The sequence below is a fragment of the Lithobates pipiens genome, unplaced genomic scaffold, assembly GCF_037356315.1.
Source record: "Lithobates pipiens isolate NorthernLeopardFrog02 unplaced genomic scaffold, aLitPip1_a1.2 Scaffold_23, whole genome shotgun sequence".
NCBI classification, from domain to species: Eukaryota; Metazoa; Chordata; class Amphibia; order Anura; family Ranidae; genus Lithobates; species Lithobates pipiens.
The window spans coordinates 287,037,350-287,051,884 of NW_027507785.1; the positions used below are offsets into that span (position 1 = coordinate 287,037,350).

At 46.8% G+C, this 14,535-nt stretch overlaps 1 protein-coding gene across 1 annotated transcript in view; it reads right to left on the reverse strand.

Moving 5' to 3' along the window:
• Positions 1 to 1,226: 1,226 nt before the first annotated feature.
• The window catches only part of LOC143926496 (sodium/glucose cotransporter 4-like), a 131,370-nt gene continuing 118,061 nt past the window's right edge, over positions 1,227 to 14,535 (reverse strand). Inside the window, exons 14-16 of the mRNA XM_077450286.1 lie at positions 10,900 to 11,023; positions 4,705 to 4,782; positions 1,227 to 1,595 (exon numbers count right to left, since the gene is read on the reverse strand). Of these exons, the coding sequence (XP_077306412.1) occupies positions 1,387 to 1,595; positions 4,705 to 4,782; positions 10,900 to 11,023 (411 nt within the window). The 3' untranslated portion in view covers positions 1,227 to 1,386. The remainder of the gene's footprint in view (positions 1,596 to 4,704; positions 4,783 to 10,899; positions 11,024 to 14,535) is intronic.

Sequence of the window (14,535 nt, forward strand, 5' to 3'; positions counted from 1 at the left end):
CTCTAATGCCGCGTACACACGATCAGAATGCTCTTCGGAAAAAGCTCTGATGATTTTCCCGTCGGAATTCCGCTCAAACTGTCTTGCCTACACACGGTCACACCAAATTCCAACCGCCAAGAACGTAGTGACGTACAACACGTACGACAGGACTAGAAAAAGGAAGTTCAATACCTAGTAGCCAATAGCTTCCATCTTGTGGTTGAATCTGAGCATGCGTGAGTTTTTGCACGTCGGAATTGCATACACATGATCGTAATTTCCAAAAGAAAGTTTTTCCATCGGGAAAATTGAGAACATGCTATCAAATATTTGCTGGCGGGAATTCGGCCAGCTAAATTCCGATGGAGCATACACACGATCGCATTTTCTGATGAAAAGTTCTCATCGGTCTTTTGCTGGCAGAAATTCCGATCGTGTGTACGAGGCAAAACAAGGGAACCTGTAGTGGTCAGCTTTTATTTATTCATGTAGCACCTTTATCCTGGAAGGAAAAACTGTTGCTGCAATGTGAGTTGGATTTTGACTTCAATTTGTTAGTGCATTTAAAGTTGGCCATACAGTATACCATTTCCTTATTCAATTATTCTTATTCAATTACTTTTAGATTTACCTTCAACTATTTAGTACAAGTGCCTGCCTGACTGCATAGTGAAAGTGTTTAGGTTTGCCTTTATACTATATGGTTTTGGTAAATCTAAAGGAAAATTGTTCAAGAAACTTGTCTAATGTATGGCCAGCCTAAATCTGCTAGTATGTGTAACACATTCTCCCCAAGACTGACAATGCTGCTATCAAAAAGGTGTCCCCGTGGCCTTTCATCCAGAGTGGGGTCACACCAAGGCAGTTTTCAGGCGCTTTAGTGCTAACGGCAGGGCGTCTCAGTGCGACCGTAGGCGTGTTACTAGCCAGATCACCAGGTAAAAAACTGAGGGGGGTTTAAAGCCTAAGCAAAGAAAACAAATGCATATACCATATCTAAGGGTTGGTAAGCTGCAATGAATGTTAAATTTTTGGGTTTGGTACCGCTTTAGATTAAAAAGTGTTAAACTGTTGTACGAGAGGCTTGGATAGTATATAAAAGAACATAAGGGGTATGAAGGAAAAGAAATAGCTTTTCGCTACTGTGCAGCTGGTAAACGACAGTAGTAGTCACGGCTGAATCTTCAAACCTCATCATCCTAGGAACAATTGCCTCCGCTCTAGTTAAAACATTCAATCACTGCTTATATTTTATAGTATAAGTTCATTGCCGTTTGTCATATTGTATTAAGTTCATACATTGCACATGTCCCTTCCTTTTCTAGTTGGAAAAGAAAATCCTTCCAGAACTATGCACAGTGGATATGGACCATTCCTTTAAACTAGTCACTGTCAACAGTTATTTTAAGCAAAATATGCCCATAGGAAAACATTGATGGCGAGGAGGATGACAGCATTAACATTGCACACATTTCTCCATAATGGCTCTTCATCAATACTAGTCAGCTTCCTCTGTAATTTCTCCTCTTCCTCTTTAGATAGCTTGACTTCAGGCTGCATAGACAATCCACAGAACCAGAAACCAACCTTCTTCCACCAAGGGAATGAAGCAGCTGCAATGAAAATGTGGCTATTATTACAAGAACACAATATGGGGGAAAATTCCCTTCCCTGAGGAGCACCAGGGGGTCCACTAACATCTAATGGATTATTATTGGGGGGGGAGCTGGACCTTAAGAGATGGGAAGACAAGACATGGTCAGGTCAGATCTAAGGTAGGCAATTTTCTTAGGTCTATAAAATGGTTAAAGCTGAACTGCAAACAGCCAAATATATAACCAAAATGCATGTAAGTGAGCTATTTTAATTGTCAAAGGATTTGTATTTAAAGTGGTTCTAAAGGCTCAATATATATATTTTTTTAACCAGCATGCATTCTATGTATGAAGGTAGAAACTTGTGTGCGGCGCTTCCTCCTCTCCCCCCCCTCCCCACCAAATACTTAGCCGAGACCCATCATGATCCAGCAATATGCAAAAGAGTCTTAACTCTCCCTCCTCTCATTGGCAGAGACAGCAGCAAGAGATATTGGCTCCCACTGTTGTCAATAACAGCCATTGAGACAATTAGAAGAGAGATGGGGTGGGGCCAAGCAACGGTTCGGTGTCTGAATGGACACAGGGCAGCAGCTCCGGAGCGCACCTGCTTGGGTGCCACCTCAGCAAACTGTTTGCTGGGGGCACTTGGCAGGAGAATGGAGCCAGGAGCACCAGCTGATGACCCAATAAGAGTAGGATCAGGGCTGCTCTCTACAAAACCACTGCACAGAGCAGGTAAAATATTACAGGTTATATAAATAAATAAAAATAAAAAAAACTTGCTTTTAAATCTATACAATGCACAAATTAACACAGATCTGCTAGAGAGCAGTGATCTGACTTTTCTAATCTGCAGAGATGAACTCAGAATTGTGCTAAGCTTTGGATCTTGGAGTTGGAGCAGACATTCTGCAACCCCTCTTCTCACTGCTACTTACAACCCTTCAAAAATAATCTTGCAATGTTACAGGGTTAATACAAGCCAAAGGATCGGTCATGTGTGTTTGTTCATCCATGGCTGGTACTACCACTAAGCAAACTAGGCAGCTGCCTAGGGCACACTGTCACCTAGGGCGCATCCAGTGCCACATTCCTTTCCTGTCACCTCCTTAATCCCCAGTGGCTGTCACCTCTCCCTGCCATCCCTCCCCTGCACACACCAATACACCTGCACACAGCGGAAGTGAGCTGAGATCCTGGCACCGGACAAGGTCATTCCCTGGATGATGAGGATCGCCGCAGCTGAAAGTCAGCCCAAAGCCCGATCGCTGCCTGTCATCGTCAGCCAGCATGGAGCTTGGGGTGGAGGTGTTGGTGTGGCTGGTCTGCAGGAGTGCACCGGAGGAGAGAGAATGTCCGCTACAGGGGGCCATGCATGGGCTGCAAGTTGAGATGAAGGTGTTCAGGTGCAGGGAGGAGAGGCAGCTAGAGGACGCCCCTCTCCCATCACTGACTTGCAGTGTGAGAACCAGAGGCTGCGGGAGCAGGTGGACCAACTCTGTTGTCAGGTGGAACCACTGACCTGGGTGGCAGGACTGAGCAGGGACTGGCAGATCTGGTACTCCGACAATGCGCTACTCGCTGTTAGGTCAGTTCAATGAGGGGCAGTTTGTTGCAGGAAGGGGGTGTAGGGTTAAAGGGGGGTCAGTGTAGGATTAGAGGGGGGGCAGTGTGTGCAGGAATGGGGGTGTAGGGCTAAAGGGGGCAGTGTATACAGGAAGGACAGAGTGTAGGGTTAAAGGGGGGGGTGGATTATTATGTGCAGGAAGTGGGGGGGGGAATGTGTAAGTTAGTTTTTTTTGGGGGGGGTGCAAGTAGCTGGTCTTGCCTAGTAGTCCAGCACCAGCCCTGAGTTAATCCAGACTGATGACTTTGCCAGCCCTCCCCCATTTATAGAAACTATGTATGCACTGATACACCTTTGTTTACTTGGCGAGTAGGCGTACCAATAAAGTACTCTGCGCCCATCCATTTTATATAGATGCAAAACACACCGCAAAGAATTTCATGCAATTGAAAAAAGGAATTTGTGGCTTCTCCTGTTCGAATCACATGTGGTTTCCTGCACCGCTCCTGTGTGAACCCAATCTTGTTATAGTGATTTTGGAGCAGTGCGGGGAAAACTCATTGCATGACCTCCAGCGGCTCTGTCCCCCCAGCCTCCAGTGCTTTGAGCCATCCACTAGACCCTCTCCCCAAACCCCCTGGTCCCACTGTACCAGATTGCCACAATCCCTGCTGGCAGACGCGGTAAAGCCGCTTTACCGGTCCAGGGATTTGAAATCCCTGTGACTTTCTCTCCTCTCCTTGCAGTGCTGACGGCATGGACTGCATGGAATCTAATTGGTCAGCACCGTCACATGGACAGCACTGACCAATCAGAAGCCATCTAGCCCAGTAATATGGTGCAGTGATACTGGGTGGAATGGGGAGGGGGTCCAATGGATGGCTCAAACCACTGGGAGATGTGAGGAACAAAGCCATGGGAGAGGCAAGAGGAGCTCAAGCCACAGGTGTCCCCATTCAGATCAGGAGTCGGAGGAAGCCGTCATGAAGTATGGTTTCCTGCACCGCTCCTGTGCGAGTTTAGGCTCAGAATCACTAAGACAAGCCACACAGGAGCAGTGGGGAAACCACATGGGAAATCGGACAGGAATCGCACCACATTCCTGTTCAAAATCCCATGCAATTCTTTGCAGTGCAATTTGTACGGTGTAAATCACAGCACAAAGTATTGCTTTTGGGTATCAGGGACATTTTCACGAATACACGTGAAAATACTCGGTATCAGCACTGATACCAACATTGGTGCAACCATAATAGAAACTGACTTAAACATGATTTATGAATGGACATTTCATTAATTCGCTCCTCCATTCATTGTAAGGGTGGAATCCTGACTACCACTGACAGTTAAAAAGATCATTGGAGTTCTGCTGTTGGCTCTATAAAGTGGCGTTGGACCAAGATATAGGAAGGCACCATCAGGTGGGTGGTCAATCAACCAAAGCTCAAGGAACCCTTATTTTGAATATTTGTTTTAGACTAAATCGCCAAACTATATCTTCAATGTCTTTTTTTAAAGATGAACAGCTTTCTTAGGAATAATACTCTTCTTACTCACCATTGCTCGCTGATTTCTGCTCTTTAATGGATGAACGTTTGCTTATCACTTCAACTTGTGGTACAACTGATCCCCGAGCTGGAAGTGTAAACAGAAACTGATGTTTAATTTGTACACTGGTAATGCCTGTTACCAGAATATATACATATATCTAAATGAGCTTTAAAACAAACCCCCACTAACCTCTGTAGCTGCATATATTGTGGAGCAAATTACAATTTATCCTCAGAGATCACAGCAGAGTCAGTTAAGTTGCTAAAGTTTTGTCTCAGCAGTTGAGCTCACCTTACCCCCCCTTCCTAGAATGTCTGTTCTGTGTATACATTAGAGATGGGGCCAGCAACCTGCAGCCCGCACACAGCCCGCCACAGCTGAATGCCCGGCCAGTCACTGCCCGTGATTAATTCACGGGCACCCAGGCCGCGTATATTTTCGCCGCTGTCCTCCTCATCTGACAGTTATCACAGGGCTGGATGGGGACGGGAACTGCTGGAGTGAAAGTGGTTGTACACCCTTTTGCCAGGCGATCTTAGCAACCAATCACCAGCCTGTTAATGTGAAAGTGGTTGTAAACCCTTACAAACCACTTTGACCTACAGGTAAGCCTAGATTAAGGCTTACCTGTAGGTCCAAGAAATATCTCCTAAACCTACACGGTTTAGGAGATATTTGCCGAAAGACAGGCACCGCTGTCTACGGCACATGCGCTGTAGACAGTGGTGCGCAGGCGCACTGAGCGCGCCGCAGTTAACGGCGATATGCCGTGAGTGGCGGCTCCCGTGCGCATGTGCGGAAGTGACGTCATCACGGCTCTGACGAATGACAGCGCCGGAGCAGCGAGGTCCCACCAAGAAGATGGAGGCTCCGGACTACAGGGGACAGTGGTGACTTCGCTGGCTCCTGTGTCAGGGAATCAAAGAGGAAGTAAACCCTCTTCAAAAAAACTTTAACTTCAACAGTTCCTGCCCCCATCCAGCCCTGTGATGCAGAGCTCTGCTGCTCTGCTTGCTGTGCACCTGTGTTTGTGGGGTGGGGTGCAGGGGACAGATTTTTTTTTTTATAATATATATATATATATATATATATATATATATATATATATATATACACATTAGAGCGCCAATGAGAGCTGCAGAGCTGGAGGTGCTTCAGCTGCCCACAGTTAAAATGGATGCCGGCAGCCTCAGTGGAGGGAGATTTCTGCAGCATATTCGGCAAGTACAGAATCAAAGTATATATAAAATATTATGCAAAGTGGTTGAAGGACAGCTTCGGAATGGCAAAGATGTTTGTATTAAAAATGATGTGAGCAGACTGCAGTTCCTCTTTAAATGAATATGTATTTATTTGTTTATTCACTATGGTGATATGTAATTTACAATATAAGAGTACTGTTCCTTTGTTTCTTTTCACGTTATAGTTTTTTTTTTTTTTTTGCACTTTACAACACTCAGCTCTTTATTGTAGTTCATTTGTTTTTTGGTCACTGATTTGCACTGGTTTGGAATCTATTGGTTACTATATTTTGTTTTTAAAATAACAAGCCTGTTATACTTGCACAGAGCAGCCCATATCCTCCTCTTCTCTGGTTCCTCTGCAGTGCTCTTGGCCCCTCCTTCCTGTTAAGTGTCCCCACTGCAAGCAGCTTGTTATGGGGGCACCCGAGCCGAGTCACAGCTCCATGCATCCATTCAGACACTGAGCACGCCCCAACCCCTCTCTCTTCTCATTGGCTGACTGACTTTGCTTGACAGCAATGAGGAGGGGAGTCCCAGGCAGTCCAGAAAATGCTGCAACATCGCTGGATAGAGATGGGCTCAGATAAGTATTAGGGGGGCTGATGCACTCAGGTTTTTTTTTATCTTAGTGCATAGAATGCATTAAGATTAAAAAAAAAAAAAACTTCTGCCTTTACAATCGCTTTAAAACCCAACGTTTTGTTTTGGACAGAGTGGGAAAGGGTAATAACCTCTGTTGATTTTTTTTTGTATAGAGTAAGAAATGGTTAAAAGCCCTCTCCTTTCTTGTCGTCATGTTGGTCCAATCTGTGAAACTTCCCTTGACTTCAAGTCCCTGAAACACATACCAGAGTCAATGGTCCCCAGGACCAACAACAAGGGTGAATCCCCCAAGCAGGTAAACACAGATTTGGGAAGTCCAGGAGGGATAACAACTTGGAGATGGAGAGGGATAGAGATTAGAGAATAGAGATATATATAAAACCTTCTTAAAAAGATGCAGAATATGACCTCAACAGGAGGTATGACCTGTCACCCCAACTGGGTACACACTGTGAGCAGGCTCTCTTATAAGACCCCTTTCACACCACAATGCCCATAGCGTGGGCGGTAAAACGCTGCTATTTTTAGCGGCGTTTTACTGCCAGATTTGCGGCGCATTTTGCCCACTAGCAGAGCACTTTTACCCCCCGCTAGTGGGCGAGAAAGGGTTAAAACCGCCGGCAATACGCTGCAATAGTGGTGTTTTTCCGGCGGTATTACAGCGCTGCCCCATTGATTTCAATGGGGAGCAGCGGTAAACACACCGCTCCTTCACTGCTCCAAAGAAGCTGCTGGCAGGACTTTTCCCTGACATCCTGCCAGCACACCGCTGTAGTGTGAAAGCCCTCAGGCTTTCACACTACAGACAATGCTGCAGCTTTTTTAGGGCAGATTGCAGGCGCTATTTCTAACGCTATAATTTTGTTTTTTTCAATTTTTGGAGGTGCTTTGGAGTCCCAATCCTTTGCTATTGTAATGCGTGCTACAAATACGATATGGATAACTACTTTCCTTGTCAGCAGGGGGGAAGTGTTCAATACCAAGGCTTATGCCGCGTACACACGAGCGGACTGTATGGCGTACTTAGTCCGTTGAAACACATTTCAGCGGACAATCCGCTCGTGTGTGGGCTTCAGCTGACTTTTTCAGCGTGCAGTCCGGCGTACTAAGAATTTTGTTTTTTTCGAAATTCTGTCCGTCGTACTCGCATTTCGACGGACAATCCGGCCGTGTGTATGCCAGTCCGCCGTACTTTTGAAATGAGCGGACTTTTCCCGCTCGGAGAAAAGTCCGCTCATTTCGAGCGGGTCTCCAGGTAGGCGGGGCCCGCGAAGGAGACGTCGCTGGGCCCGCCGCCTGGTATGGACTTAAAGAGGAACCCCAATGCCGAAAAAAATGGGCGTGGGGGTCCCCCCCCCCCAAGTCCACAACAGACCCTTGTCCGAGCACGCTACCCGGCCGGCCAGGAAAGGGGGGCGAGCGAGCGCCCCCCCTCCTGAGTCGTATCAGGCTGCGTGCCCTCAACATGGGGGGGTGCCTTGGGGAAGGGGGGGGCCGCGCGGCCCCCCCACCCCAAAGCACCTTGTCCCCATGTTGATGAGGACAAGGGCCTCTTCCCGACAACCCTGGCCGTTGGTTGTCGGGGTCTGCGGGTGGGGGGCTTATCGGAATCCGGGAGCCCCCTTTAATAAGGGGGCCCCCGGATACCGGCCCCCCACCCTATGTGAATGAGTTTGGGGTACAATGTACCCCTACCCATTCACCTGTAAAAAAAAAAAAAAGTACAAAAAAAAAACACAACACACGAGATAAAATACTTTATTGCACAGCTCCGGGGGTCTTCCGTCTTCGGGGGTCTTCTCGCCGGACTCCTCCGCTATCTTCTTGTAGCTCTTTTGCTAGCGGAGGAGTCCGGCTTTCTTCCTCGCCGCCGGCCTCTTCTCCCGACTTCGGGGGTCTTCTCGCCGGACTCCTCCGCTATCTTCTTGTAGCTCTTTTGCTAGCGGAGGAGTCCGGCTTTCTTCCTCGCCGCCGGCCTCTTCTCCCGACTTCGGGGGTCTTCTCGCTGGACTCCTCCGCTATCTTCTTGTAGCTCTTTTGCTAGCGGAGGAGTCCGGCTTTCTTCCTCGCCGCAGGCCTCTTCTCCCGACTTCGGGGGTCTTGTCCCCCTCTTCGGTTCTTCTGCCGGGCCACCGCGCCTTCTTATAGCTCTTTTACAGGCGGTGGCCCGGTCTTCTGCCGCCGCCGCCGCCGCCTTCCGTTCTTCTTCTTCTTCTTCTTCTTCTCCAGGAGATGTTGACTCGACGCTCTCTCCGGCCACAATGCCAGGGACGCACTGCGCGGCCACTTATATAGGGACAAGGGACGGTGTCACGTGGCTTTATGTCACATGGTGACCCCGCCCCTTACGATGTCACAGTCCCCATGTGACATCAACCCATGTGACCAATCCATGTGACATAAAGCCATGTGACACCGCCCCTTGTCCCTATATAAGTGGCCACGCAGCGCATCCCTGGCATTGTGGCCGGAGAGAACGTCGAGTCAACATCTCCTGGAGAAGAAGGAGAAGAAGAAGAAGAAGAACGGAAGGCGGCGGCGGCGGCGGCAGCGACAGAAGACCGGGCCACCGCCTGTAAAAGAGCTATAAGAAGGCGAAGTGGCAGAAGAACCGATGGGGGGGACAAGACCCCCGAAGTCGGGAGAAGAGGCCGGCGGCGAGGAAGAAAGCCGGACTCCTCCGCTAGCAAAAGAGCTACAAGAAGATAGCGGAGGAGTCCGGCGAGAAGACCCCCGAAGACGGAAGACCCCCGGAGCTGTGCAATAAAGTATTTTATCTCGTGTGTTGTGTTTTTTTTTTTACTTTTTTTTTACAGGTGAATGGGTAGGGGTACATTGTACCCCATACTCATTCACATAGGGTGGGGGGCCGGTATCCGGGTGCCCCCTTATTAAAGGGGGCTCCCGGATTCCGATAAGCCCCCCACCCGCAGACCCCGACAACCAACGGCCAGGGTTGTCGGGAAGAGGCCCTTGTCCTCATCAACATGGGGAGAAGGTGCTTTGGGGTGGGGGGGCCGTGCGCCCCCCCTTCCCCAAGGCACCCCCCATGCTGAGGGCACGCGGCCTGGTACGGCTCAGGAGGGGGGGTGCTCGCTCGCCCCCCTTTCCTGGCCGGCCGGGTAGCGTGCTCCGACAAGGGTCTGTTGTGGACTTGGGGGGGGACCCCCACGCCGATTTTTTTCGGCGTTGGGGTTCCCCTTTAAGTCCATACCAGGCGGCGGGGCCAGCGACGTCTCCTTCGCGAGCCCCGCCTACCTGGAGACGCGCTCGAAATGAGCGGACTTTCCTCCGCGTGTGTGGGCGAGTCCGTTCATTTCAAAAGTAGGGCGGATAGTACGGCGGACTTAGTACGCCGCATTAGTCCGCTCAAAAAGTGCCGTGTGTGGACAAGTAGCCCGTTCGGAAAGTCTGACGGACAGTCTGGTGGAAAGTACGCCAGACTAAGTACGCCATACAGTCCGCTCGTGTGTACGCGGCATTAGGAGAGCGAATGCAGGAGTTAAGGCATATTTGATTCTTGTAGTTACTTGGATAGGGGACGGGGAATCCGTTCAGAAAGAACATATTACATTACAACTCCAAAGTATGTGTAGTAGACTACCAGTAGAATGAATCTCGCCAAAATATTAATGAGCTATTTGGGTTCATTTTATTTAGGCGTAGAGGTGTGAGGTACCATCTATGCAGTATCGTTTGTGCTTTTTCCCAGTGATCCACACATGCTGAGTATCTGCCATTGTGTTTTATAGCTAAATTCCATTGATGTAAGGAGAATTCTTTTTGTAATGTGTGTTCCCATTTTGCCATGTTGGGTATATTAGGTTGCATATACAGGGGGGTAGAGAATTCATAAAATAAGGATATCCCCTTGTGTTAAGCTGGGTATTTATCAAGTAGTTCCAAAGTATTTAAGGCAGCTCTATTGGGCTATTTTTGTTAGTTGTTGAGTAGTGCTTTATTTAGAATATTTTATTTCTATCCATCGTGTCCTGTTCAGTTAGATAAGACATGGAGAAATGCGCTCCTCGTTTCCTCCAAGATTGGGTCCTAAACAGACATCTGAAACAAGATCTAGTGCTCAACACCTCACACCTTCTGTAGCAAAATAATCTGACAGAGGTTTTAACTTTTTCACATTCTACCCTAAAACATAAAAAAAATTGAGTTTACATATTAAAAAAAGAAGAAAAAAAATTATATATATATATTTTCTCATTTGAAACCTTTAGAGCCAAATTATTCCAATTATAAAAGGAAGGAATGTCATGGGAGACATAATTTTCATGAGACTGGCTGGTGAATGCTCCTGCACAAATTCAGTATATCTGCAGAATAGATGAACATAAATTACCTGGGTCATTCTCAATTAGCATGATGTTGCAAGGTACTGCAACATTATCTGATGTCTTTTCATATTCCTCCAGGTTGGTATTTTTCACTAGTCTGTTTCGTGTCCACCAAGTGAAACGACCAATCTAAGCAAATCAAAGGAAAATACACTGATGACTAAGAAGTGTAACAAGAAAGGAAAACATAAAGCAGTCCCAAGGACTTTTACCTTCCTAAAATTAGTTTTTTACTGTTCAACCAGTCCTCGGTCTAGTGTGGTCACCTTTGCTTCAAGCTAAACTCCAACACTTTGGCGGCGCACTGCAAAATACATTTAAAGGCTGTGGCAGGTCGAGCCTTTGCCACTGGTTAAAATGGTGGTTTTTCTTGGAAACGGGCACACTAATGGAGCAGCTGTGTGCTGGTTTTATGTTGGGGACAGAGTTAGAGGTAAGCGACACCACTCTCCCGAGGGGATCAGTCTGTCAAGGGAGCTATGAGGTGTACATCACATTGTATTGTCCAGGTCAGGACAGATGAGACAAAGGCTCGAGTTTTGTGCACGAGCACTGGAACTGTGCATTTAATGGTCTGGAGGACCAAGGCAGGAGACCAAGGCAGAAAGCCTGAGCAGTGAAGCTGCAAAGAGCCATGAAGCTGAACTCTATGGTGTTGTTGCATTGATGGTGAGAACCACCTGCATGGGAACTTTTTGCTTTGTTTTAAATAAAAGTGGGTAGAAAGTCCTGAAACGTACTTCTGGCATGGAGTAAAATTCACTGTTTGGCACTACCATTGAGCTACAAATTCCCCAACTTGTCACAGGGGGAACACTGTTGACTCTGGTATAAAGGAGAACTCTGATATAAGGTTTCTGCTCACCAAATCCCCCACTTACATCAGAGTTCCCAGCATTCCCCCTTATATCAGGGTTTCCAAAGCCCCCCCTTACATCAGAGCCTGCAAAGCGCCCCTTACCATATAGTGTACTCACTTGCTGGGAAACGAGAGGGGAAAAAACTGGAGGGGAGGGGACTTGAGTCAAAGACAGTGGATGGTGAGCTCATTCACCTGTGGATGTAGGCTCAGGCATTGGCTGGCCTTTGAATTTCCCACCCACACACATTCCACCTTTTCTGATGCACAGCATGCTGGGGATTGGATTGTGGTTGAGAACACACAAAGGGTTAGGGGCAGGAGAAGGAGGAGCAGATCGAGCCTTCTCTCCTCTCCCATCCATGCTGGGGATGGGGGGGGGCTGTCCTGGCTCTGGGCAGGGCGAAAGACCGTATCACAGACACTGCAGCCAGCAACTGCAGCCATTCCTCCGGACTGCTGGCAAAGCTGGTTAGGGTGTGCCCAGGCACAGTGCCCATGTGCACACCTATGCACTCGGTGGTTGTGGTACTCAAATACTTGCTGAGCTACAGTCCAGTCTAAGCATATGTGTGCACAGGGCAGAAGGGGCAATCTGCGCCGTATGGGGAGATTAGGATGTGCACAGGCACACCAACCCCCTCCCCCCCTTGTGTGCAAGCCTACGGGTCTAAAAATATATGTCTGGGTTCCAGGAAGTCTGAAACTTGGACACGATTCACTACCTGCACTGTTTGCGCGAATCCCAGACTGGTGGTAACCTACCTTTGTTTTGCCTTTATGAAATGTGGTTGTTAAATCTTGTGCAAGACCAAGAGTATGGATCTACAGCTACATTAAACTCTTGGTAGCCATCTCTTTGCTTTCCTTCAAGGTACCTATTTTAAAGATGACAACACCAGATCAAGTGACTATTTCATGTTTGTAGGTGCATGAAGATGGGGCCGGCTGCTGGAAGAGTGAACACGTTATCAGGTGTTTTAGAAAACCTATACCGATTGCTATTGCTCCAAACTGATATCCTCCATCACTCTCCATTCCTCCACTAATTTCCCCTTTCATTGACATGCAAATGCTGACACTGAGTTTATGACAAGGCCACATGTACTGAGTATTTGGCCCCTGTGCATCCAATCCCAGCACTTTTGGGTACCCAGGAGGCATTAGTGCAGCGTCCAGCTCCGCTGCCTGCAGCCTGTGAAAGTCTATGACAAACTGCAATGCACTGTGGCTGGATGCGATTGAAGGCCAGTGATACTCATGTTTGGGGCCCCATGCATTCAGAGACATATGTGTTGTGAGCATACATCCCTGAATGCTTAGGACCTTAAAATGCAAGCACCACTTGCTACAGTGACTAGATAACACAAATTACTTAATATTCGCTATGGTCTTCCCAATTTTCCTCCCAGCCAATCAGGAAGCAGGTCCCGAGAGTCCCGATTGGCCAGGGAGTCTTAGGACTCTTGGCCAATCGGGTCTGAGGACCCACTTCCTATTTGGCTGGGAGGAGAAGCATCAGTTTTGGAGCGAGGAATAGCTGGAGCGAGAACCTCTACCCCGGATCCTTGTCATCTGCCTTCTAAGGTTAGGAGACCTCTGATCACCACCTTCCAAACCCCTCCAAAATATTAAAGCACCAGCCGCTACTGATGCTGTGCAAGAGGTGAAAGCATTACAATCAGTAACACAAAGCAGTATTAAAAATGAAACGCATTTTCTCCATCACTATTCATGCTTTCTGAATTGTTAGAAGTAAAAAATAAAATAAAAACCATCATAGAGACAGACTCCTTCTTAAAGACTTCAGAAAGCAGGCAAGTCTGCTGACAGATGCAAAGATCTTACCAGTGTCTCAGAGTAATATAACAAGACAGTGGGCAATTCAACTCAAAACAACCAAACCAACTGTTTCAGAAAACTTATATTCCCCTATTTGGTGCAACTAAGTAGAAGACAGAAGTTAAACGGGACTTTAAATGAAGTACGGGGCCTTTTATTGAAAAAAAAGGAGAAATATTGTTATGCGATTATATGATGCGACAAAATTACATGTATATTAAAGAGGTGCATAGACAGACACATTATTAACATTGACATTTTGTTTTATATAATCTTACTGACCAATACAGAGTAGGTTATAAAAGCGCACCTCCATTATATACATAAGACAACCAAATATGGAAATAAATTAAACAAATAATACAATGTAGGCAACAACTTTGAATCTATGACTTCTTGGTTGTTGCAGTGGATTAGTAAAGAAAAAAAACAACAACATAGTTGATGCGATTTTACAAGGATTGATGCTAGTTGAAATTGGGGTACCAAAATACACAGCGATTATTGGCTCTACGCGTTTCGCGGCTTACTACCGCTCGTCAGGAGCAAGCTCGTGATTGGTCTGAAAATACAGAGTAGTGGTAAATTAATATTTGCAATGATGGAGCATGGGGAGATTTCAACTAGCATCAATCCTTGTAAAATCGCATCAACTATGTTGTTGTTTTTTTTCTTTACTAATCCACTGCAACAACCAAGAAGTCATAGATTCAAAGTTGTTGCCTACATTGTATTATTTGTTTAATTTATTTCCATATTTGGTTGTCTTATGTATATAATGGAGGTGCGCTTTTATAACCTACTCTGTATTGGTCAGTAAGATTATATAAAACAAAATGTCAATGTTAATAATGTGTCTGTCTATGCACCTCTTTAATATACATGTAATTTTGTCGCATCATATAATCGCATAACAATATTTCTCCTTTTTTTTCAATAA